The following is a 26,224-nucleotide window of genomic DNA, read 5'->3' on the forward strand; positions in this document are numbered from 1 at the left end:
CGTCATTTCAGCAATTCTGTTCCTTTCTGAATCGGCGTTTCTTTGTCTGTTACTTGCACTTTCCTCATCAGTCATCTTTTGTATCCTGGACCTTTTTCTTGCAGTGGCTTTTTGACTTTCATGTGCCTTTTCGTCTTCACTCAGAGCTGCACACCTTTTTCGTTGTGCTTCAGCTCTTTTTCTTTTAATTTCAGCCTGCTCCTCAGCAGTTAGTGTTCTTTTTCTAGTCATGTGATGTTCACCAAATTGGAATGTGTCTCTGATTGTTGTTTGTGAGCTACAGTATGTTGGACTGTGCCTCTGCTTCTCCTCAGTGCCCTGCCTTCCCCTTCATGTGCTGCAATTCTTCCCTACGCTCTCATCCTCTCCGATGCAATCCATGTGCAGCGATTCTCCTATGCCGTTTCCTTCCCTTCCCTCCCCAGCGATTGTGGCCTCTACATGATGTGCACCAATTCTCCTATGTTCTCCCCTCGCCTCCCATGCCATCCATATCCTGCAATTTGCCTGTTGTGTGTGTGTGAGAGAGAGACTCTGTGTGTGTGTCTGTGTGAGCGAGAGAGTGTGTGACAGTGATTGCACTGTCTGTGTGTTTTGTATCCTTTTCTTTTTTAGATATTATCCTGTTTTTTTCTGTTATATATAAATTTATTTATGTGCTGTTTCGTCCGCTGGGTACCTCGCGGTTCCATGTCTGCCTAACGTCAGCTCAGCTTGCCCCCAGCTTTCCCTTCCCTCTCACTGTTCCGCCCTCTGACGTCATAAAGTCTTTTTGCGAGTGCGGGAAAGTGAGGGGGAATGTAGCGTTGTAGGCTGCTGTCCTTCGCCTCTCAGTCTCGCGCCATTACTTACTGTGTTCGCCCGCTTCTCGCCACCCTGCTGCCTAAATTGTGCCTCGGGGTTCCATCGCTGTCTGCCTGTCTGTTTTCGTAACATCCCCTAACGTCAGTTCAGCTTGCCTCCAGCATTCCCTTCCCTCTCACTGTTCCACCCTCTAACGTCATTATGTTTTGATGCAAGGGCGGGGCAGTGAGGGGGAACGGAACGCTGGAGGCTGGCTGACGTTATTTGATGTTATGAACCCAGGCAGCCAGACAGCGATGGAACGTTGGAGGTGCAAATTATTATAAAGGATTAGCTAATGAGAATCTTCAAGCTCTGTCAGCTGAAAGACCTTCTCTGAAGGTGGCCAGAATTCCCTTTTACCAAGCTTGGCAGGCAGCAGCAACATCTCTAAACCACTGGTGCCAGCACCCCACACATGCTTAGTTGTCAGCGGCTCAAGGATGCTGTCACTGACGGCAGAGCTTGGTAGAAAGAACTTCTGGCCATCTTTGGAGGAGGTACTGAGCTGGGGATGCTTTGGGGATCCCCACCAGCTATACAGCAATGGTCAGGACTAGTGTTAGACATGCTAGGGTCCAGGTCAGAAAATAAAGGAGGGCACCCTTCCAGATCGCCTCCCCTCCGATTTTCCCCACCTGCCATTACTATCACACCAACAGACCCACGCCAAATATAGAACAAGAGATCACAAATTAAAAATAAAAATATTTAGACAAAAATTGAACTTGGAAACGCCAAGAAGTTAAATTTAGCATGTATTGCAACACTGGAGAAAAAAAATGTAATGCATTTCCTCTTCTACTGAACACAATACAAAGACATTTGCTATGCATGTTTCTTAAAGCTAATGTATTCAATTTAAGATTTTGAGAATAAAATGTGTTTTTTCTACTTCCAGTTTTTCATTTCTGCTTTCTTGTCTGTGGTCTGCTAATTCTCCTTCAAGCGACTGTTGTCCATTTGTCTTTTCTCCTCTCTCCTGTCTATTCGCTCACTACATCTTCCTCTGACATACTGATCATTCCTTTATACAGTGGGGGAAATAAGTATTTGATCCCTTGCTGATTTTGTAAGTTTGCCCACTGACAAAGACATGAGCAGCCCATAATTGAAGGGTAGGTTATTGGTAACAGTGAGAGATAGCACATCACAAATTAAATCCGGAAAATCACATTGTGGAAAGTATATGAATTTATTTGCATTCTGCAGAGGGAAATAAGTATTTAATCCCTCTGGCAAACAAGACCTAATACTTGGTGGCAAAACCCTTGTTGGCAAGCACAGCGGTCAGACGTCTTCTGTAGTTGATGATGAGGTTTGCACACATGTCAGGAGGAATTTTGGTCCACTCCTCTTTGCAGATCATCTCTAAATCATTAAGAGTTCTGGGCTGTCGCTTGGCAACTCGCAGCTTCAGCTCCCTCCATAAGTTTTCAATGGGATTAAGGTCTGGTGACTGGCTAGGCCACTCCATGACCCTAATGTGCTTCTTCCTGAGCCACTCCTTTGTTGCCTTGGCTGTATGTTTTGGGTCATTGTCGTGCTGGAAGACCCAGCCACGACCCATTTATAAGGCCCTGGCGGAGGGAAGGAGGTTGTCACTCAGAATTGTACGGTACATGGCCCCATCCATTCTCCCATTGATGCGGTGAAGTAGTCCTGTGCCCTTAGCTGAGAAACACCCCCAAAACATAACATTTCCACCTCCATGCTTGACAGTGGGGACGGTGTTCTTTGGGTCATAGGCAGCATTTCTCTTCCTCCAAACACGGCGAGTTGAGTTCATGCCAAAGAGCTCAGTTTTTGTCTCATCTGACCACAGCACCTTCTCCAAATCACTCTCGGCATCATCCAGGTGTTCACTGGCAAACTTCAGACGGGCCGTCACAAGTGCCTTCCGGAGCAGGGGGACCTTGCGGGCACTGCAGGATTGCAATCCGTTATGTCGTAATGTGTTACCAATGGTTTTCGTGGTGACAGTGGTCCCAGCTGCCTTGAGATCATTGACAAGTTCCCCCCTTGTAGTTGTAGGCTGATTTCTAACCTTCCTCATGATCAAGGATACCCCACGAGGTGAGATTTTGCGTGGAGCCCCAGATCTTTGTCGATTGACAGTCATTTTGTACTTCTTCCATTTTCTTACTATGGCACCAACAGTTGTCTCCTTCTCGCCCAGCGTCTTACTGATGGTTTTGTAGCCCATTCCAGCCTTGTGCAGGTGTATGATCTTGTCCCTGACATCCTTAGACAGCTCCTTGCTCTTGGCCATTTTGTAGAGGTTAGAGTCTGACTGATTCACTGAGTCTGTGGACAGGTGTCTTTCATACAGGTGACCATTGCCGACAGCTGTCTGTCACGCAGGTAACGAGTTGATTTGGAGCATCTACCTGGTCTGTAGGGGCCAGATCTCTTATTGGTTGGTGGGGGATCAAATACTTATTTCCCTCTGCAGAATGCAAATAAATTCATATACTTTCCACAATGTGATTTTCCGGATTTAATTTGTGATGTGCTATCTCTCACTGTTACCAATAACCTACCCTTCAATTATGGGCTGCTCATGTCTTTGTCAGTGGGCAAACTTACAAAATCAGCAAGGGATCAAATACTTATTTCCCCCACTGTAGCTATTTCCTCTTTATTTTTCTTTTCTGCCTCTCTGTCAACTCAGATTTCACCCTTCTCCTCCTTTTTACTATTCAGCTACCTATCAAATTTCCCCATCTCACTCCTCATCCCTCTCCTAATCAAACTGATAGAAAACAGAGTGACCTCCCAACTCACCGAATTCACTCAAAAGTTATCCATATTACACGAATCGCAATCTGGTTTTCGACCTGCACACAGCACAGAAACAGTACTGCTCATCCTGATATCCAGATTCAAACAGGAAATTTCAATTGGCAACAAAATACTTCTTCTACAGTTCGACCTATCCAGTGCATTTGACATGGTAGACCATACTATTCTCACAAAACTACTGGACAAACTAGGGATCGGCGGGAACATCATTAAGTGGATAAAAAGTTTTATCACCACCAGATCATATTAGGTCAAATCAACCTCATCAATATCGCCTGCATGGTCATCAAAATGCAGAGTCCCCCAAGGATCACCTCTATCCCCAATCCTCTTCAACTTTATGATGATTCCTCTGGCCAAATCCCTATCTAAATCCGGCCTTAACCCCTTCATCTACGCTGATGACGTCACAATATTCATCCCTTTCCAATCCAACCTTACTGAAATCTCGGAGAAAATAATCACTGCCATGAACATCCTAGCGCCTGGGCCAACGCTTTCAAGATGAAATTGAACAAAGAAAAAACCCAATGCCTAACTTTCATCACAACATGTTACTCTGCTCCCAACCACCTTGATCACCCCTGACATCACAATCCCAATATCTGACAATCTAAAAATCCTAGGAGCAGTGCTTTTTTTGTGCCGGTACGCAACGGTACGGCGTACCGGCACCTTTTTTTTTTCTCCCCCCCCCCCGCCCCGTCCCGCCCCGTGAGTCCATGTCCCGCACGCAGTGCCAGCCCCCATTTCCGGCCGCTGCTGCTGCTTCTCCTGTTGAGCAGCAGCGGCCGCTACACAAAGAAAAAGAAGATTTAAAAAAAAAAAAACTTCAAACCTGGCTGAAACGCGGCACCCCGGCACTGTAGACAGCCATTAGGCATTGGCTGTTGCCCCGCAGCCGCTCCTCCTCTTGCCTCTACGTCACTGCCCCTGGAGGAAGACCCCGGAGGAGCGCAGTGACGTAGAGTCAAGAGGAGGAGCGGCTGCGGGGCAACAGCCAATGCCTAATGGCTGTCTACAGTGCCGGGGTGCCGCGTTTCAGCCAGGTTTGAAGTTTTTTTTTTAAAATCTTCTTTTTCTTTGTGTAGCGGCCGCTGCTGCTCAACAGGAGAAGCAGCAGCGGCCGGAAATAGGGGCTGGTGCCGCGTGCGTCGCGACTTCGCGCCGTTCGCGCCAAACTTGGCAGGGAGAGGGAATCCAACAGAGGGAAGGATTGGGGAGAGAGAGAAAGAGGGAAACCAACAGAGGGAAGGATTGGGGAGAGAGAGAAAGAGGGAAAACAACAGAGGGAAGGATTGGGGAGAGAGAGAAAGAGGGAAAACAACAGAGGGAAGGATTGGGGAGAGAGAGAAAGAGGGAAAACAACAGAGGGAAGGATTCGGGAGAGAGAAAGAGGGAAAACAACAGAGGGAAGGATTGGGGAGAGGGAGAGAGAGAGAGGGAAACCAACAGAGGGAAGGATCGGGGAGAGAGAAAAAGAGGGAAACCAACAGAGGGAAGGATTGGGGAGAGAGAGAAAGAGGGAAACCAACAGAGGGAAGGATTGGGGAGAGAGAGAAAGAGGGAAACCAACAGAGGGAAGGATTGGGGAGAGAGAGAAAGAGGGAAAACAACAGAGGGAAGGATTGGGGAGAGAGAGGGGAAAACAGATGGAAGGATGGGGAGAGAGAAGGAAAAACATATGGAAGGATGGGGAGAGAGAGGGAAAAACAGATGGAAGGATTGGGGAGAGAGAGAAAGAGGGAAACCAACAGAGGGAAGGATTGGGGAGAGAGAGAAAGAGGGAAAACAACAGAGGGAAGGATTCGGGAGAGAGAAAGGGAAAACAACAGAGGGAAGGATTGGGGCGAGAGAGAGAGGGAAACCAACAGAGGGAAGGATTGGGGAGAGAGAGAAAGAGGGAAAACAACAGAGGGAAGGATTGGGGAGAGAGAGAAAGAGGGAAAACAACAGAGGGAAGGATTCGGGAGAGAGAAAGAGGGAAAACAACAGAGGGAAGGATTGGGGAGAGTGAGAGAGAGAGAGAGAGAGGGAAACCAACAGAGGGAAGGATTGGGGAGAGAGAAAAAGAGGGAAACCAACAGAGGGAAGGATTGGGGAGAGAGAGAAAGAGGGAAACCAACAGAGGGAAGGATTGGGGAGAGAGAGAAAGAGGGAAAACAACAGAGGGAAGGATTGGGGAGAGAGAGGGGAAAACAGATGGAAGGATGGGGAGAGAGAAGGAAAAACATATGGAAGGATGGGGAGAGAGAGGGAAAAACAGATGGAAGGATTGGGGGGAGAGGGGAAAAACAGATGGAAGGATGGGGAGAGAGAGGGAAAAACACAGATGGAAGGATTGGGGAGTGAGGGAAAAACACAGATGGAAGGATGGAGAGAGAGAGGGAAAAACACAGATGGATTGGGGAGAGAGGGAAAAACAGATGGAAGGATGGGGAAAGAGAGAGGGAAAACGGAAGGATGGGGAGAGAGGGGGAAAAACAGATGGAAGGATGGGGAGAGAGAGGGAAAAAACATGGAAGGATGGGGAGAGAGAGAGGGAAAATGGAAGGATAGGGAGAGAAAGAGGGAAGACGCTGGATGGAAGAATGCAGAAAGAAATAGGGGAGACACTGGAAGGATGGGGAGAGAAAGCAGAGCTGCTGGATGGAAAAGGGGAATAGAGAAAGACTGGAGAATAAGAGGAAGGGGCATGGGGAGAACAAGGGTGAGGAAAAGATGAAAAGCCACAGGTAGATGAAGGAAATTAAAGAATGGATAGTAAGAATGAATTAAATCTGGACAGAGAGAGAGCCTGAAAAATATTGAAGAAAGCAAAGAAAAAGGAGACAAAAATGACAAATGGCACAGAAGAGTTAAGCGAAAACAAAGGAAAGCAGAATCACAGACTGGGACCAATATGGAAAGAAAACAGTCACCAGACAACAAAGGTAGAAAAAAAATCATTTTATTTTCATTTTAGTGTTTGTAATATGTCCAATTTGAGAATTTACATTGGCTGTCTTATTTTGAACTGGGTATACTGGAGCTGTAAGAGCTTACAGAGATTATTTATAATGAAAAAAAATCACGTTATTTTTTTCTCCTATAGTACTATAATATTTTCAATGATGTCTGTTTATATGCGCCATGGCTGGTATAGGGTGTGTGGTTAATGTGGGTGTGGCTATCATAGGGGTGGAGCCATATGTGGTGACCCCGCCCATAATGAGTACCGGCACCTTTTTTTCTACAAAAAAAGCACTGCCTAGGAGTAACACTAGACAACCACCTAACTTTGGAAACTCATGCAAAAGCCACGATGAAGAAGATGTTCAACATGATGTGGGTACTGAAAAGAGTAAAACCATTCCTCCCACAGCAAACTTTCTGCAACCTAGTACAATCCACAGTACTCACCCATGCCGATAACTGCAACAGCATCTTCATCGGCTGCAAAGAGCAAATCATGAAAAAACTCCAAACCGCCTAAAACACAGCAGCCAGACTCATTTTTGGCAAACCACGATTTGAAAGTGCAACTCCACTTCGTCAAAAACTTCACTGGCTCCCTATCAAGGAACGCATAAATTTCAAAGCCCACACAATGATCCACAAGATCCTCCATGGCAAATCTCCAAGCTACATGACCAACTTGATCGATCTTACAGCCAGAAATAAGTCCAAATCTTCCCGAACATATCTCAATCTTCATCTTCCCAACTGCAAAGGCCTCAAATACAAAACCTACTATGCTTCCAACTTCTCCGTTATAGGCAGCCAACTCTGGAACGCAATACCACGACACATCCGAACAACCAATGAACACCTACCCTTCCGAAAGCTGCTGAAGACTTACCTCTTCAAACAAGCTTACCCAAACAACCCAACCTAATTCTTGAACCTAATTCCACACCACCAGCACTACCCATACTCCAATCCTCTCCCCCATATCTCTTCCCATTGTTTCTACTCTTTTAACTTGAACATCTTTTGATACCTTGTATCATACTTTGTGTTATCTCTGTGATACTTTGTACCATAGTTTGTAAGCCGCACTGAGCCTGCTATCAAGCGGGAAAGAGCGGGGTATAAATGCTATAAATAAAAAAATTCTCTAGCCCTCCATTCCATTTCATCTTTAATCTACTCCTCATTACCATGTTTCTACCCATGTAATCAGTACCATGTCATTTCCTTGCCACTTATCCTGGCATCTCCCACATGGTTCTTCCCGCCACCCTTCTAGCCCAGCATCTGCTCCTGTTTCTCCCCTCCCCACTCTCATAGCCTGACATCTTCCTGTCCCTTTTTCTCTTCCCTTTTCTCCATTGTCCAGCATTTTCCCCTCCTATCTTCCCTCACTCCCATTGTCTGGCTTCTCTCCATCACTTCCCACTTTCTCCTGTTTATCTCTCCCATCCTCTCATCAACCTCCATGTCCAACCTCCATGTCCAACATCTCTCCTTCCCTTTGTGCCCCTGGTCCAACATCTCTCTTCTCTTCTCCTTGGGCGGGATGCAGTAGAGTGGAAGATTCTGGGTTAGTGTCAGTCAGCATATGGGAATCACTGCGAAGAACCCATTGAAGCCACAGCGACAAGGGAAGGGAGAGAGATACAGGAGATATGGGATCCCAGCCTGCTCCCCCCCCCCCCCCCCCCCCCATGTTAGCGCTGTCAGGTACAGTTCTGCTGGGCGGGCCTAAGCCCAAACTGGGTGGCCCAAGGGCCACCCGTAGCTATGCCCCTGTCCTGCACTAACTTTTTCCTTCTCTTTTGCAGGCTGACTGACCACGTAAAGGATAAAAGCAAGTTGCCAATCCTGATCTTTCCTGAAGGTGAGAGAGAGAGAGAGATTGGAGAACTAAATGCCTCAGTCCATCTGACCCCCCCCCCCCCTCTTATTTTTTTTCTCTTGTGTCTGTGGTAGGCAGCAGGAATCTGAAAACATGTCTGTTCTCTCTCTCTCAGGTACCTGCATCAATAACACATCAGTAATGATGTTTAAGAAGGGAAGTTTTGAGATTGACGCCACAGTGTACCCAGTTGCCATCAAGGTAAAAAGACTTGTCTGTTCAACCCAGGGTTTGGGATATATGGAATGAACTATCAGGCCTGAGATGGCGGCAGTGAATACTTATGAAAAGTCTTACTTAGCAGTCACTCAAGCAGATGGGAGGGCCTTGCAGTACTAACTGGGTTGTGAGGGTAAGGTGAGCAGTGAGATGCAGTCTGGGTAATGATATTCTATTCATACAAACGTAAAACATGACATTAAAAAAAAAATAACTAATTTGCTTATCCACATCAACAGCTTAGCTTTTTGAGCCCTTCCTATCCCAGGAGGCTATCTGTAAATAAATTACTTCTAAGCCTACCTCCTTTCACATTTATCCTGTGACGCCTCTAATTAGAACAGGACTTCCTTCTATGCATTTATACTTTGGTGGTATTTAAATGTCTTTTATGTCTCCCCACCCCACCTTTCCTTCAGCTTAGATCTTCAGTGTCTTCTCCATATACTTTATAATGAAGACCATTGACCATTAGTAGCTACCCTCTGGACCAGCTCTGTCCTGTTATATCTTTTTGAAGGTGTGGTATCCAGAACTGTGTACACTATTCCAAACAAGGTCTCACTAGAGACTTACACAGAGGTATTATCACTTCCTGTTTCCTACTGACCATTCCTCATAATCACCCAAGAATCTGGTGATAACTTTATCTACCTGCTTGATCACATTAAGGCTGTCAGATACGGTGATATCCATCCAGGTCCTGCTCTTATTTGTAGGCAGAACTTCACTCCTTGTATTGTACCTTTGCCTTTGGGTTTTTGTTGCCCAGATACATGCTCTGCATTTTTGTTTGTTTCTTTGTTTTTTAAGAATTAAATCTTTGCTACCAAACTGTAGACCATTCTTCAAGCTTTAGTAGTTCCTTTCTCATGTTTTCCAACATCTTCCATGATGATTTTGGCATCTGGAAAAAGGCAGACCTTTCCCAATGGCAAATAATATTGAAAAAAACTATGCCAAGGACTATCTTTGTGGTATATGACATGTAATGGCTGTTTTCTCAGAGTAAACTCCATTAGCAGTACCCTTAGTCATTTCCCATTCAACCACTTTCTAATCTACTTTAGGGCCCCTACCAGGGGCGCTCAATTTTTAAGTCACCTGTCTGGAACCATGTTGGAGACCTTGATAAATCCATGTTACCACATTAAGTACTGTCCTCTGGGAGTTGAGGGATAATTGGTGGAAGAGCTCCAACAGGGCCTACCTGAAAAACTTTAAAAAGTAGCTTCAGGTTCAAACATATGGTCGGTCCCCCCTCATATTTGGCATGACCAAGTGCGTAGATTGCTGTGAGAAAGTCAAGAATTGTAAGTGCAGAATGGTGGAACAGTGGTGTGGCTTGGCGCTCATTCCCGTCCCCCTCGGCCACATGCTACAATGGGGGAGCTGCAACAAAGGCAAGATGCCTGAGGGTATAATGGTGAGAGCTCATGCTTCTGTAGGCAGGAGACTCTCAAATTGTTTCAGTGGCATTGAAGAACAAACTCATCAAATTGCAGTTGGTAGTGGAGGAAATAAAGGAGCACTTTGATACTCATGTGGAGCACATGGCTAAGCTGGAGGCCACAGTAGCAGCACAGCCCAGCAAATATGAACCTTGCAAAAGAATGCAGCCCCACCTGAGAGGCTGGATGAGAGAACCATAGTCGACATAGAGGGGCATAATCGAATGGGGCCGGCCATCTATAAGGCTGGCCCCGGAAATCGGCATACCCGACCGTATAATTGAAACAAGATGGCTGGCCATCTTTTGTTTCGATAAGGTACATATATAAGTACATAAGTAGTGCCATACTGGGAAAGACCAAAGGTCCATCTAGCCCAGCATCCTGTCACCGACAGTGGCCAATCCAGGTCAAGGGCACCTGGCACGCTCCCCAAACGTAAAAACATTCCAGACAAGTTATACCTAAAAATGCGGAATTTTTCCAAGTCCATTTAATAGCGGTCTATGGACTTGTCCTTTAGGAATCTATCTAACCCCTTTTTAAACTCCGTCAAGCTAACCGCCCGTACCACGTTCTCCGGCAACGAATTCCAGAGTCTAATTACACGTTGGGTGAAGAAAAATTTTCTCCGATTCGTTTTAAATTTACCACACTGTAGCTTCAACTCATGCCCTCTAGTCCTAGTATTTTTGGATAGCGTGAACAGTCGCTTCACATCCACCCGATCCATTCCACTCATTATTTTATACACTTCTATCATATCTCCCCTCAGCCGTCTCTTCTCCAAGCTGAAAAGCCCTAGCCTTCTCAGCCTCTCTTCATAGGAAAGTCGTCCCATCCCCACTATCATTTTCGTCGCCCTTCGCTGTACCTTTTCCAATTCTACTATATCTTTTTTGAGATACGGAGACCAGTACTGAACACAATACTCCAGGTGCGGTCGCACCATGGAGCGATACAACGGCATTATAACATCCGCACACCTGGACTCCATACCCTTCCTAATAACACCCAACATTCTATTCGCTTTCCTAGCCGCAGCAGCACACTGAGCAGAAGGTTTCAGCGTATCATCGACGACGACACCCAGATCCCTTTCTTGATCCGTAACTCCTAACGCGGAACCTTGCAAGACGTAGCTATAATTCGGGTTCCTCTTACCCACATGCATCACTTTGCACTTGTCAACATTGAACTTCATCTGCCACTTGCACGCCCATTCTCCCAGTCTCGCAAGGTCCTCCTGTAATCGTTCACATTCCTCCTGCGACTTGACGACCCTGAATAATTTTGTGTCATCGGCGAATTTAATTACCTCACTAGTTATTCCCATCTCTAGGTCATTTATAAATACATTAAAAAGCAACGGACCCAGCACAGACCCCTGCGGGACCCCACTAACTACCCTCCTCCACTGAGAATACTGGCCACGCAATCCTACTCTCTGCTTCCTATCTTTCAACCAGTTCTTAATCCATAATAATACCCTACCTCCGATTCCATGACTCAGCAATTTCTTCAGGAGTCTTTCGTGCGGCACTTTGTCAAACGCCTTCTGGAAATCCAGATATACAATATCAACCGGCTCCCCATTGTCCACATGTTTGCTTACCCCCTCAAAAAAATGCATTAGATTGGTGAGGCAAGACTTCCCTTCACTAAATCCGTGCTGACTTTGTCTCATCAGTCCATGTTTTTGTATATGCTCTGCAATTTTATTCTTAATAATAGCCTCCACCATCTTGCCCGGCACCGACGTCAGACTCACCGGTCTATAATTTCCCGGATCTCCTCTGGAACCCTTCTTAAAAATCGGAGTAACATTGGCTACCCTCCAGTCTTCCGGTACTACACTCGATTTTAGGGACAGATTGCATATTTCTAACAGTAGCTCCGCAAGTTCATTTTTTAGTTCTATTAATACTCTGGGATGAATACCATCAGGTCCCGGTGATTTACTACTCTTCAGCTTGCTGAACTGACCCATTACATCCTCCAAGGTTACAGAGAATTTGTTTAGTTTCTCCGACTCCCCCGCTTCAAATATTCTTTCCGGCACCGGTGTCCCCCCCCAAATCCTCCTCGGTGAAGACCGAAGCAAAGAATTCATTTAATTTCTCCGCTACGGCTTTGTCCTCCTTGATCATACCTGATAATTTTCTTTCCATTAATCATAGCTGATCAATCCATAGACTGGTGGGTTGTGTCCATCTACCAGCAGGTGGAGATAGAGAGCAATCCTTTTGCCTCCCTATATGTGGTCATGTGCTGCCGGAAACTCCTCAGTATGTCGATATCAAAGCTCCATCCGCAGGACTCAGCACTTAGAGAATTACACCCACAAAGGGACATTCTGCCCAGCTCACCACCGCCGAAACGGGGGAGGGGAATTAACCCAGCTCATCCCCACACAAGTGGGGGAGGGGAATCCATCCAACTCATCCCTGCAGAGCGGGGGAGGGACACCACCCCGCCGATGCGGGGGGGATCTGGCTTATCCTGCAACCGCGGGAGGAGCTGACTGACCCTAACACCGCCGAAGCAGGAGGGGTACAAAGCTGCCCTACAGCCGCACGAAGTGGGAGGGAGCGCCGGCAGAATTTAGGTCTCAATCCAGCCCCGTAAAACGGAGGGGAGAGGAATGCAGCAGCTCACTGTAACACAAAATCGTCTCAACTCCTGAAGAATCCAACTGAAAAAACTTCAACACGAAGTCCTCCTGAACAGGAACTGAAGACTAAACTTGAACCTGAAATGCAACCAGAATAAAAACAGTACAGATATCTGGGAGGGGCTATGGATTGATCAGCTATGATTAATGGAAAGAAAATTATCAGGTATGATACATAATTTTACCTTCCATATCATCATGCTGATCAATCCATAGACTGGTGGGATGTACCGAAGCAGTACTCACCCAGGGCGGGACATAGACATCCCTGACCGCAACACTGAAGCTCCAACGGGCCTCCGCCCGAGCAGCCACAGTCAAGCGGTAATGCCTGGAGAAGGTATGAGCCGACGCCCAAGTTGCCGCCTTGCAAATCTCTTCCAAGGAGACGGACCCGGCCTCTGCCATCGAGTGGAGTGAGCCTTCAGCCGGATAGGCGGCACCTTCCCTGCGGCCACATAAGCCGCTGCAATGGCTTCCTTGACCCATCTTGCCACTGTAGGCTTAGCAGCCTGCAGACCCTTACGAGGACCTGCAAACAGGACAAACAGATGATCCGACTTCTGTAAATCATTGGTCACTTCCAAGTATCTGATGATGACTCGTCTGACATCTAGATATTTGAGAGCAGAGTACTCCCTTGGGTAGTCCTCCCTACGAAAGGATGGGAGACAGAGCTGCTGATTCACATGGAAGCGAGAAACAATCTTGGGCAGGAAGGAAGGCACTGTGCGAATAGACACTCCTGCCTCAGTGAACTGCAGAAAGGGCTCTCGACATGATAGCGCCTGGAGCTCGGAAACTCTTCTGGCTGAAGTGATAGCCACCAAAAAGACTGCTTTCAATGTCAGGTCTTTCAGAGATGCCCTCGACAAGGGTTCAAAAGGCGGCTTCTGCAAGGCTCTTAGCACCAGATTGAGATTCCACGCAGGTACCACTGAGTGCAGAGGAGGGCGCAGTTGAATACGCATGCAAAGGTACGCCAAACCCTGGCGTAAGCAGTAGAAGTAGAGCGCTTCCTCGCTCTCAGCAAAGTGGCGATGACCTTGTCTGAGAAGCCCTTCTTCCTCAGACGCTGCCGCTCAATAGCCAGGCCGTAAGACCAAAGGAGGAGGGATCCTCCATCACCACGGGGCCCGGATGCAACAGGCCCTGCTCCGCTGGCAGCCGCAGAGGGCCGTCCACTGAGAGCCTGATCAAGTCCGCATACCAGGGACGTCTGGGCCAGTCCGGACCCACCAGGATTACCCGGCTCGGATGCTTTGCTACCCGGTCTAGCACCCTGCCCAACATGGGCCAGGGCGGGAACACATAGAGAAGCTCCTATGTCGGCCACTGTTGGAGAAGAGCATCTACTCCCAGAGCTCGAGGGTTCTGTCCTCTGCTGAAAAAACGCGGCACTTGGCAATTGGCCAATGACGCCATCAGATCTAGGCTCGGCTGGCCCCAGCGCTTCGTGATGTCCAAGAACGCCTGAGCAGATAGCTGCCACTCTCCGGAATCCAAGGTATGGCGACTGAGAAAGTCCGCCTTGACATTCATGACTCCCGCAATGTGGGCCGCCGACAGCTGGTCCAGGTTCGCTTCCGCCCACTGGCATAGATTCATGGCCTCCTGGGCTAGAGGGGCGCTCTTGGTACCTCCCTGGTGATTGACATAGGCCACAGCCATGGCATTGTCCGACAGGACCCATACTGGCTTCAATGCCAGTATCGGGAGAAACTCCAAAAGGGCCAATCGAATGGCTCTGAGTTCCAGGAGGTTGATAGACCACTTTGCCTCTGCAGGAGACCAGAGCCCCTGCGCTGTCCTTCCCAAGCAGTGGGCTCCCCAGCCCGTCAAAGAGGCGTCCGTCGTGACGACAACCCACTCCGGGGTCCAAAGAGTCATTCCTGCGGACAGCTTGTCTGTCCTCAGCCACCAGCTCAGCGCCTTGCGCACCGCTGGATCCAAGGGAAGGCGCACAGCGTAATCCTTTGAAACTGGAGACCATCGCTGCAGCAGAGATTGCTGTAGAGGTCTCATATGGGCCCTGGCCCAGGGCACTACTTCCATCGTGGCCGTCAGAGTCCAACAGCTGCACATAGTCCCAAGCCCGAAGAGGAGAGGCTACTAGGAACTGGTCCACCTGAGCCTGAAGCTTGACAATTCGATTGTCTGGCAGGAACACTTTGCCCACTTGGGTGTCGAAACGAACTCCCAAATACTCCAGGGACTGAGTTGGGCGCAGCTGGCTTTTCTCCCAGTTGATGATCCACCCCAGGGAGCTCAAAAGAGCAATCACCCGGTCTGTAGCTCTGCCACACTCTGCATAAGAGGGGGCTCGGATCAACCAGTCGTCCAGATAAGGATGGACTTGTACTCCTTCCTTGCGTAGGAAGGCCACGTTGACCACCCTTACTTTGGAGAAGGTCCGCGGAGCAGTAGCCAACCCGAACGGGAGGGCTCTGAACTGGAAGTGTCGGCCCCGGACTGCAAAACGCAGAAAGCGTTGAGGAGGCCAAATGGGAATATGCAAGTAAGCTTCCTTGATGTCCAAGGATGCCAGGGACTCCCCTGCCTTCACTGCCACTATAACAGAGCGGAGAGTCTCCCATGCGGAAGTGTCGAACTTTCAAGGCCCGATTGACCCCTTTGAGGTCGAGGATAGGCCGTACAGAACCTCCTTTCTTTGGTACCACAAAGTAAATGGAGTAACGTCCCTTGCCAAGCTGATCTTCTGGCACCGGAACGACCGCACCCAGGTGGATTAGATTGTCCAAAGTCTGCTGCACTGCCACAGCTTTGACCGGAGACTTGCAGGGAGAGAGTACAAACCCGTCTCTTAAGGTTCGGCAGAACTCTAGCTTGTAGCCGTCTCTGATGACTTCCAGCACCCAAGCGTCTGAAGTTACCCTGGTCCACTCACTCAGAAACGAAGATAGGCATCCTCCAATCTGCTCTGAGCCATGGACCAGGGCCCCGTCATTGGGTACGAGACCCTGGGGGAGGACCAGAGGACGCACCTCCGGGATGGCGGTCTCTGCGAAAGGAATGCTGCTTGGGGGAGAAGTTCCTTTTGAAGGAAGAGGAGGCAGAGGAGCTCGACTTGCCCGGACGATACCGACGGGCTTCCTGAAACCGTCCTTTGGAAGGACTGGGGCGGGGACCACTGGCCCGAGCCCTGACCTCCGGTAACCTCTTGCCTTTAGATGTGCCGAGATCGGTCACAATCTTGTCCAGCTCAACCCCAAAGAGCAGCTTGCCTTTAAAAGGCAACTTAGCCAGGCGAGACTTAGAGGTGTGGTCAGCAGACCAATGCTTCAGCCAAAGCCAACGCTGTGCAGAGACTGTCTGAGCCATACCTTTAGCTGAGGCTCTGAAGACATCATAGAGCAAGTCTGCCAAATAAGCCAAGCCCGATTCCAGGGCCGGCCAATCAGCCCTCAAGGAAGGATCCGAGGGGGAAGCCTGCTGCACAATCGTCAGGCATGCCCTGGCCACATAGGAGCCGCAAACTGAGGCCTGCAAACTTAAAGCAGCCACCTCGAAGCACGACCTTAAGGCTGCCTCCAATCTTCTGTCTTGGGCATCCTTTAGGGCCGTGCCACCTTCCACCGGCAACGCCGTTTTCTTAGTCACCGCAGTAATTAAAGAATCCACGGTAGGCCAATGAAAGGCCTCCCGTTCACCTTCAGGCAGAGGATAGAGGCGGGACATAGCCCTAGCCACTTTGAGGCTCACTTCTGGGACATCCCATTGAGCCGAAATCAATGTCCCGCCTTCTTCTGACGTCATTTCCTTGACGTCAGAAGAAGGCGGAACACTGAGCGAAGGGAAGACTAGTAGAGACGTTGGGAGCGCCGCCTCCTTCACTGACGCTGCGCCTTCGCTACCGGACGGAGGTAAATTTAAAAGGGATCTTGTTGGGGGGGAGAAGAGGGCGGGCAGTTGGGACATGGGAGGGTGAGGTAAGCATGGTGCAGCGGGGCACCCCCCAGAGGACGGCTCCCTCCTGCCGTGCTTACCTCGCTTACCGTGTTGGCACGGCCCTGATGGTGGCCATCTCAAACCGGGCCAAATCCAAGGCATTTGGTCATGGGAGGAGCCAGCATTTGTAGTGCACTGGTCCCCCTCGCATGCCAGGACACCAACCGGGCACCCTAGGGGGCTCTGCAGTGGACTTCAAAAATTGCTCCCAGGTGCATACCTCCCTTACCTTGTGTGCTGAGCCCCCCAAATCCCCCCCAAAACCCACTAACCACAACTGTACAACACTGCCGTAGCCCTAAGGGGTGAAGGGGGGCACCTACATGTGGGTACAGTGGCTTTTTTTTTGGGGGGGGGGGTTTGGAGGGCTCCCATTTACCATCACAAGTGTAACAGGTAGGGAGGGGGATGGGCCTGGGTCCACCTGCCTGAAGTGCACTGCACCCACTAAAAACTGCTCCAGGGACCTGTATACTGCTGTAATGGAGCTGGGTATGACATTTGAGGCTGGCATAGAGGCTGGCAAAAAATGAATTTTAATTTAATTTTTTTTTTTTTTTGGGTGGGAGGGGGTTGGTGACCACTGGGGGAGTAAGGGGAGGTGATCCCCGATTCCCTCCGGTGGTCATTTGGGGCACTTTTTGGAGGCTTGGTCCTAAAAATAAATGGACCAAGTGAAGGTGGCCAAGTGCTCGTCAGAGCAGGCCTTCTTTTTTCCATTATCAGCCGAAGCCGGCCATCTCGTAACCACGCCCCCGCCCCGCCTTCCATACCCTGCCGAAACGCCCCCTTGAACTTTGGCTGGCCCTGCGATGGAAAGCAGTTGAAGCCGGCGAAAATCGGCTTTCGATTATACCGATTTTGCCGGCTTCAGATGGACGGCCTCGTTCGAAAATAAGCAGGATAATGACCCTTAGGTTATAAACTCCCAGAAAGAGTTATAGAACAGGAAGTACACAGCATCAATAAATGGCTCGCAGAGTGGGTGGCAGTGAATGAAAGCACATTGTACTCAGGAACATAGACTGCAAAACCTTTATTAATGAAATAAAAACCCAGCCCGACACTGGGCCTATGTTGGGGACTAGAGAATACTAACAGCAAATAAATGTAAAGTTAGTAAAAGCAATCATAAATAATAACAAATAATGAAAGATAAAATACAAATATACAAGCCAAGACATGTATACAGAGCCACTAAAAAAAAAAAAAGGAAATAGTTGGACTGCAATAAATAAGCCTACAGTAAAATAGGACACCTACCCAAATAGTGTTTAGATGGCACTTCACCACCTTGTTAAAACTGAATCCTACTTAATAAAGGTAATAATAATGGTTACATAGCAGTATACAACCCAAATTGTTTGTGCAGACTGCAAAATCTTTCTCTTACCAGCTTAATTTTAATTGTTTTACATTTGTTTTTGTAAACCACTCTGGATAGTTTGAGAAGGGTGGTCTATCAAGTGTATTAAACTATTAATTCAGAAGATGGCAGCCTCTCAAGAAGGTCAGGGAGGCAAAAATCAAAATCCAATATGAATAAATAATTTAAAAAGCCATGACAACAGTAAGCATGTTGAGTCACAAATCAAAATAAAAAATATTGCATCTAAAATGCGACGGGGGGGGGGGGGGTTGTTGGTTGATGACTTTATTATTGATCTTGCTTTTGTAGTGCTTGCATCTTTTTTTGAATAAAGTTCTGAAAAAATGCAATAAAATGTAATAAAAATAAAATGCGCCAGACTACATTAAAACCATAAAAGATAGATGAAAACAACTTAGAAACAGAAATAGCTAAGTAAAAAGTTAAAAACAAAAGTTGCAAAAAAGGGGACATAGCACATACTCAGGTACAGTATCTAACCTGTGATGTATGAAAAATACAAATAATAAAAGCTAGAGCCCTAATTTTACTTGTGTGGGAGAGCATTCATAAAAAGACAGCTAGGTCTGTATCCATATTGAGACCTCCAGGGGACAGTATGTCAAGTTCAGGGGTCAACCTCTGTTACAACCTAAGAAGAAGATTATCCACAGATCTACCTCTCAAAGATTTCCTTGGTATGACTAGTACACAACATTTATATTCTTCAAACTTATGGTCAGCTTCTAAAGTCCACCAGTGATTTTTCTATAATTTTTCTCTTAGTGACACTTTTGTGTTCCATAATCCTAATGTTAAACCTCCTCTTAGTGTTTCCAGTATATATCAAGACTGCAAGGGCATAGTGCAGTATATATGATGCTCTCCCGTCTTACAGTTGGAAAATTGTTTCAAGACAAATTCCTTACCAGATGATGGAATGGAAAAAACTTTAATTTTCATATTAACTGTACATATGGAGCAATTTCCACGTTTGAAATGTTCCAGCAGCAGCCTTCTCATGTTCATGCTGCTTTCTGGTAAGGTAGATTGGTGTGGTAGCCATGTTAGTCCACTTTTAAAGGTAATCAATAGAAATAAAACAAAATAAAACATGGAAAAGAAAATAGGATGATACCTTTTTTTATTGGACATAACTTAATACATTTCTTGATTAGCTTTCGAAGGTTGCCCTTCTTCGTCAGATCGGAAATAAGCAAATGTTGGTAGATGACAGTATATATAAGTGAAACATCAAAGCTTTCCAGTGACAGTCTAACAGGATGGGGGTGGATAGGTGAGAGACAGGAAGAGGGACAGAGAGATATGCATGGAAACAGGAGGGTGACAAAGCAGTACAATTTTATGGTTTATAATGGGCTAGAAAACCCAGATCTTTGTTGTCCTGTCTGGTGGGTGTCAAAATATTTAATCATTCTGACTTCAAAGGTCTTACATTCCTGTATTGTTTTAAAGTTCCCTTTTAAGGGATCTGATGAAGAAGGGCAGTCCAGATGAGTGGGTTATGCCCCCCACCCCAGCCAGCAGATGGAGCAAAAAAAAAAAAAAAAAAAACAACTCAAAGCTGAATTCCCTAGAATCTGCATCAGACCAGTCCAGAACCTGGAGATTGTACCTGCCAACCAGCAGATGTAGACAGAACAAGTGCTGTGAGCTCTTCCCTAAAAGGCCACAATACAGCCTTAGCTCCTCAATATTTGTCTCCTAGCATTCGTTGACAGGCATAACTGTGCAGCTTATAGACTTGTTTAAGGGCTTCAGGGCCAGTTGAAGAAAGGGAAAAGGAATGGGATTTGATATACTGCCTTTCTGTGCTTACAAACAAAGCAGTTTACTTATTATATACAAGTATTTGTTTTTGTACCTGGGGCAATGGAGGGTTAAGTGACTTACCCAGAGTCACACAGAACTGAAGTGGGAATTGAACCCGGTTTTCAGACTGTAGCACTAACCATGAGGCTACTCTTGCCACAGTTGAGCAGGGGGTGAATCCTTGAGGGTCTGAGCTTCCTCCTCCCCCCTCCCTAAAATCATTTTTTTCCTCTGGAGCTGAGATGCTAACCTTCACCTCCTCCCCCCCCCCCCCCCCCCCCCCCACCCCTTTCAGTTATTCCTTTCTATTGAGCCACTACATATTTTCAGTGCTCAATTAAAAAGAAAGAGGAAAGAAAAGTGGAGAAGGGCCTTTGCTATCATTTAAAGTCTTCTGGTTGAGTGCCCTTATTTATTCAGGTGGGTGTTTTACATTCATTGTTTGGCAGGGGGATAAGAATGTAAGTTTCCCTACTGGGTCAGACCAAGGGTTCATTTAGTCTAGTATCCCGTTTCCAACAGTGACCAGTCTGTAGGAAGATTTCCATGCTACTTAACTGCAGATATAAGTAGTGTATTTCCCCTTTGTCTGCCTTAACAATTTATGCATTCTTTCCTCCAGGAATTTATCCAAACCATTTTTTTAAAACCCAGTTATGTAACTGCTTTTACCACTTGCTCAGGCAGTGAGTTTCAGAGCTTAACTGTATGCTGAGTGATAAAGTATTTTCTCCTATTTATTTTAAATGTTCTAGTATATAACTTCATGTTATGGCCCTAGTCTTAGTACTTTTTGAAAAAGTAAACAATAGATTAACATTTACTGTTCTTCCATTCAGGATTTTATAGCCCTCTATCATATCTCCCTTCAGTCATCTCTTCTCCAAGCTGAAGACCCCTTACCTCTTTAGCCCTTCGTCATGCCATCCCCTTAATTATTTTTGGTTCCTCTTCTCTGTGCTATCTTTAATTTTAATTTTATTTTTTTGAATTGTGGTGACCAGAATTGCACACAATACTCAAAGTGCAATCTCAACCATGGAGTGATTCAGAGGCATTATATTTTTTGTTTTATTCTCTATTCCTTTCCTAGGAATTGCTAATAGTCTGTTTGCATTTTTGGCCCCATCATCACACATTGAACAGAAGATTTCAATGTATTGTCCAGATGACACCTAAATCCTTTTCCTTAGTTGTGACTCCTACTGTGAAACCTACCATCATGTAGCTGTAATTTGGATTATTCTTTCCAGCATGCATCACGTTGTACTTGCCCACATTTAGGGGTGCTTTTACTAAGGTGTGCTAATGATTAGCAGCCCATTATATTCCTATAGATGTCTTATCATTTAGAGGGTGCTAAATCTGTTAGCGCACCTTAGTAAAAGGACCCCTTAATTTCATCAGCCATTTGAATGCCCAGTCTTCCATCCTCCCAAGGTCCTCCTGCAGTTTCTCGCAATCCTCATGCTATTTAAAAACTTAGAATAATGTATGTAATTTTTTTGTGTGTCTGTTCTATTCTTTAAAAAATTTGATAAATCATCAGAATTAAACAAGTTCAAAACACAGGTAATGGAGACATCAAGGTCCAATACAAAACACAGAAAAAAAAAATAATAAATATCCAATACTTATCTACTGTCCCGAATAACAAACATAAGGAAAAGTGAGAGAGAAAAAAGACAAGAGAGAGCATCAACAGAAAAACAGGAAATAGTCCAAAATAATATCAATAATGCCTAATTACAAGTCAGCTAGTTGTTACTTCATCTCCTGCTATACCATTCATAGCAACTTTATTCTCTTGAGCTTCAAGCAGGACTTTCAATTGAGTGGGATTAAAAAAAAACCCAACTCTTTCCTAACAAGCTTAATTACGCATTTCCTAGGAAAGCAAAAGAAAGGTCTTAACCAGAGGCGAGGCCCAAAAATGGAGTTGTAAAAACTCAGATCTTGTGTACAAGGTGACAGATCAGGAAATTGATAAATCTTATGTCTATGGAAAGATGTCATATGCTTCTAAAATAAAAATAGACAATACCATATCATGATCAATGAGAGTCTGAAAGGTAACCATTAGAGTTGCTCTGGTGGTAGATTCCTGTATTGAAGTCTCTAATATCTCCATTAAATTACTACCAATTGTCAAAACTGTCACATTATCCCCCAACTTTCCTTTTATATTTAAAGGAGATTTTTATGAACAAACCGCCATTAAAACATAGTACAACCTTATGATATTATCATACAGAATATCAGATTGTACTAGTATAATCCAGATCGAAACATACTGCAACATGTGATCTTTCGCTTTTAGTACTATTTCATTCTCTTCTGCAAAGTTTACCCGCAGTTTTTTAAATTTTTAAAAACTTGAACATGCTCAAGCCATCCCTCACCCACAAAGACCTTTTATACCTTGATCCCCCTTCCCCCTCCATTCACACTAATTCACATTCTTAGAACCAGACACTATTAAACCAGAGACTGTTAAAAGCTGGAGTCATGCAACTGGCTTATACTTTTTCCCATTTCACCATGGAGTTTGTGTATAGCTGTCAGGTTTTTTTCATTCGATATACACAACTCAATTTGGCATACCATTTCTGCAAGAAAGACTCCAACGTCTTCCAACTTGCAGCCAAAGTCAGTTTTACCATGTTCAAGCTGTGCCTCACCAATTTTGTTTATGCTAATTTTAAAGCCTGGTATTTCCCAAAAAGATCCCAGTGAATCAACCCTGTGAACCATTTAACACAAAATTCTATATTTTTCCAGAAAGCTTTAGCCTTTGGACACCTTTGCCAGATATCCCAGTGTACCTTTGGCCTCCAGCAAGCTGGCAATGCCTGGGGATACTAGTGGCTTATTCTGTATGGAGGATGAAGGCCTCGGCAGAGGACTCCAAACAGTGCTCCTGCTGCAGGGCTTGGTGCAGCTTTTCTGGACACTATGTCTTGCTGGCTTTTCTGAAACTGGGATCATGGGAGCAGACTGGGAACAAGCAGCTATTTGAATTTAGGGCAGGAAGGGGGTATCTCTACCCAATACTGTCCCCCCCCCACCCCCTGAGGGTGGTGTTTCCTTCTGGTGGAATCAGGCTTTCTCTCTTCTGAAAGTAAGGAGGGTGGTGATATAGGTTAAGGCAGCAGTAGCCACATTCAAGTCCATTGGTAGTCACCTTTGAGATGTTTTGTAGGTGTCCAGGTCCTTCTAAATTTGGGGATAGATCTTTGGTCTGTTGATTTGTCCTAATAAGGCACTGTAGTCTTTAAGGTGTCGATTTCAGGAGGAGTCAAGGAGATGATCATCTTGGACCACAGCAACAAGAGTTGACAAGGACCACAGCAACAAGAAGGCTGGCTAGCCCACCTGGTTAGAACATAGGAATCCTCAGGTAGAATTAAAATCTGCCTCCATTATACCCCTTCTCTAAGTGCCTTGGGATGGATATTCAAGTCTGGAGGTGTGACACCTTAGGTGTAGGAATCCTGATAGTTGTTATGGCTTAATCAAGCCCAGTTTGGGTACAGCTTGTGTACATCTCATTCATCTGGACTGGTCTGGCATGAGTGATAAGGAAGAGGAAATATAGACCCACTTGTTAATTTCCTTTCTTTGAGTCCTGCCAGACCAGTCCAAACCCACCCATGGAAGCCATGGTAGTCGAGGGTTCTCAATCTGACAAATTCCAAAAGCTAACAGTGAGTATGTTATAGCCCACTCTGAAGGTAGTTGTACTCTTGGTTTATGAAATTCTCATTGCTGGATTAGTGACAAAATGATTTGAAGTGCATCAGGTTTGGCTGTAGTGGTGAACTGGAAAAAACAAAACGCAAGAATTTCTTTGATGTAGGATACCGAGGAGCGGACAACAATATCAGCCCCCTATAAGTAGAATGAAATCAGCTTTGAGCTGTTTTTCTCAACTCCTTCTGTTGGCAGTGGGACATAACCCTCTTATCTGAACTGGTCTGGCAGGACTCAAGGAAAGGAGATTAACAGGTAAGTCCAAATTATGATTTTTTTTTTCCTTGTCAACTTCTACATATTTCTCTCACTTCACTTTTTAAGTCTTACAGTGCTACTTTTGCTTCTTTCAGTATGATCCACGGTTTGGAGAAGCATTTTGGAACAGCAGTAAATATGGGATGGTGAATTATCTCCTCAGAATGATGACAAGCTGGGCCATTGTCTGTAGTGTGTGGTATCTGCCCCCCATGAAAAGACGGGTAAGTGCTTAGCACAGAAGTGGCCAAACTATGGCTCAGGATTCAGAAGTGATACCACCATTAGGGCAGAGCGGAATTTCTGAGAGAGAGCCCATTCTCCCAACCTCTGGACCTTCCCTGGCACTTTATCTAGTCAGGACCATTAATGTATTCCCAAGGCAAGTTTGCCTACCCCTGGCTTATCAGCCTCTGAGGAGGAAATTCTGCTCATGTACTTGTTTGAGCCGCTTGGGTTGTTCTGCCCTGTTATCTGCCCCCTTCATTATGTGCTTTGGTGAGGAGATGGGGATCTCCTTTGTTGCAACTCTGGGGGAAGGGGCGTTGTGTTGCAGCTTGCCCAGGGCTTTGGTGAGCGTGGTAGGTACTGTTTCTTGGACTCTTTTTTTTTTTTTTTTTTTTTTTCTTGTAGGATGGAGAAGATGCTGTTGTGTTTGCTAACCGAGTGAAGTCAGCTATTGCCAGACAGGGTGGCCTTGTGGACCTACTATGGTAAGTGAAGGAAATTGTACTTGAAGCTAAACTAGACCTCACCGAAGTAGCCATAGGCTATATACAGAATTATCACTGGAAGTGGGAAAGACATCTAGTGCAGCAGCAGTGTTGCTGCTTTTGAAATTGTGATATGCATGAATTCATGTCTATCCTAAATACTTGATACTAGTGCCACAGAATTTTCATATCAGAAAAATAATCCCTATCTGTATTTAGTATTTCAGAAAATAGAAGTGCCATATTATCCCATCAAAAATATATCATCTCAGCAGCATCTGTCACTCAGTTGTGCAATATCGTCACAGGCCTACCATCACACACTAAAAGACAGAGACAATTCTTAAGAAACCTTATGTAATAAATAATGAAATTAGCAACCACTCACTCAATAGAAATGAGATTTAGGGGGTAGTCTGATCATCAGTATACTTGGGTGCAGAAAGAAAAGTATCACTAGTAGATAGAAAAAAATCAGTGAAATAAGAGGGAAGTAATATTACCACTTTACAAGTTTCCGGTGAGTTCCCCTCCACTACACTGAGTACTATTCAGTTGTGAGGACACAAAATGGGGTATGCCTAGGGGAGTTATTAACAGTTTAGAAGAAAGATGGAAATGAGGAGCTAGGCTACAAACATCTCAATATCTAGCAGGCAGCTTCCAAATCTCTAAGCTGTTCTTTGTGATCTTGGGCAAGTCACTGTGGGGCCCTTTTACAAAGGCATGCTGAAAAATGGCCTGCGCTAGTATAGACGTGTGTTTTGGCCGCACGCAGAATCCTTTTTCTGCGCACCTGTAAAAAATCCCTTTTTTAAATTATTGCCAAAAATGGGCATGCGGCAAAATGAAAATTTCCGTGCGTCCATTTTGGGTCTGAGACCTTTACCGCCAGCCGTTGACCTAGTGTTAAGGTCACGCACCGTAACCGGGCGGTAATGGTCTACGCGCTAAAATGCTGATTACCACCCGCGCGCCAGAAGATAAAAATATTTTCCAGTGCCTGTAGTGGATTTGCGTCAAAAATGAAAGTACCGCAAGGGCCATGTGGTAGTCGGGCGGTAACTCAAAATTGACGCACGTTGGGTGCGTGTAGGCACCTACACCATCTTAGTAAAAGGGCCCCTTAACTCTCTATTGCCTTGGGTACAAAATTAGATTGTAAACCCTTCAGGGACAGGGAAAATGCCTAGTGTATCTGAAAGTAACTGACCTTGCGTTACTACTGAAAAGTCTAAATAAATAGAATGAAAAGCTAAGGACAAGGGATCATTTCTTAGCAACCCTCCAGAGTAGCTCGGACAAACAGGTTATACATTCGCAGACTCAGAACTACTAGCTTCTAAGTGAGCCTATAAGAGGCTGACTGAGTTTCAGTTACGGACCCAAAATCGTTTCTGCCTGGTTTCAGTTTTGGCTGGAAGGTTATTTTTAATTTTCACTGTTTTCTGTTTCAGCCAAAAATAACTGTTTTTTGTGGAAGCTGAAAATTTTGTG

The 26,224-nt window shown here is 45.9% G+C and overlaps 1 protein-coding gene across 4 annotated transcripts in view; it reads left to right on the forward strand.

Moving 5' to 3' along the window:
• The window catches only part of GPAT4 (glycerol-3-phosphate acyltransferase 4), a 78,166-nt gene that overhangs the window by 40,698 nt on the left and 11,244 nt on the right, over window positions 1-26,224 (forward strand). For all 4 annotated transcript variants that reach the window (XM_030202051.1, XM_030202053.1, XM_030202054.1 and 1 more), the window contains 4 exons: window positions 8,415-8,470; window positions 8,604-8,689; window positions 24,110-24,238; window positions 24,648-24,727. In XM_030202051.1, coding sequence (XP_030057911.1) covers window positions 8,415-8,470; window positions 8,604-8,689; window positions 24,110-24,238; window positions 24,648-24,727 — 351 coding nt within the window. The remainder of the gene's footprint in view (window positions 1-8,414; window positions 8,471-8,603; window positions 8,690-24,109; window positions 24,239-24,647; window positions 24,728-26,224) is intronic.

This window comes from Microcaecilia unicolor, chromosome 4 (genome assembly GCF_901765095.1).
Source record: "Microcaecilia unicolor chromosome 4, aMicUni1.1, whole genome shotgun sequence".
Classification (NCBI taxonomy): domain Eukaryota; kingdom Metazoa; phylum Chordata; class Amphibia; order Gymnophiona; family Siphonopidae; genus Microcaecilia; species Microcaecilia unicolor.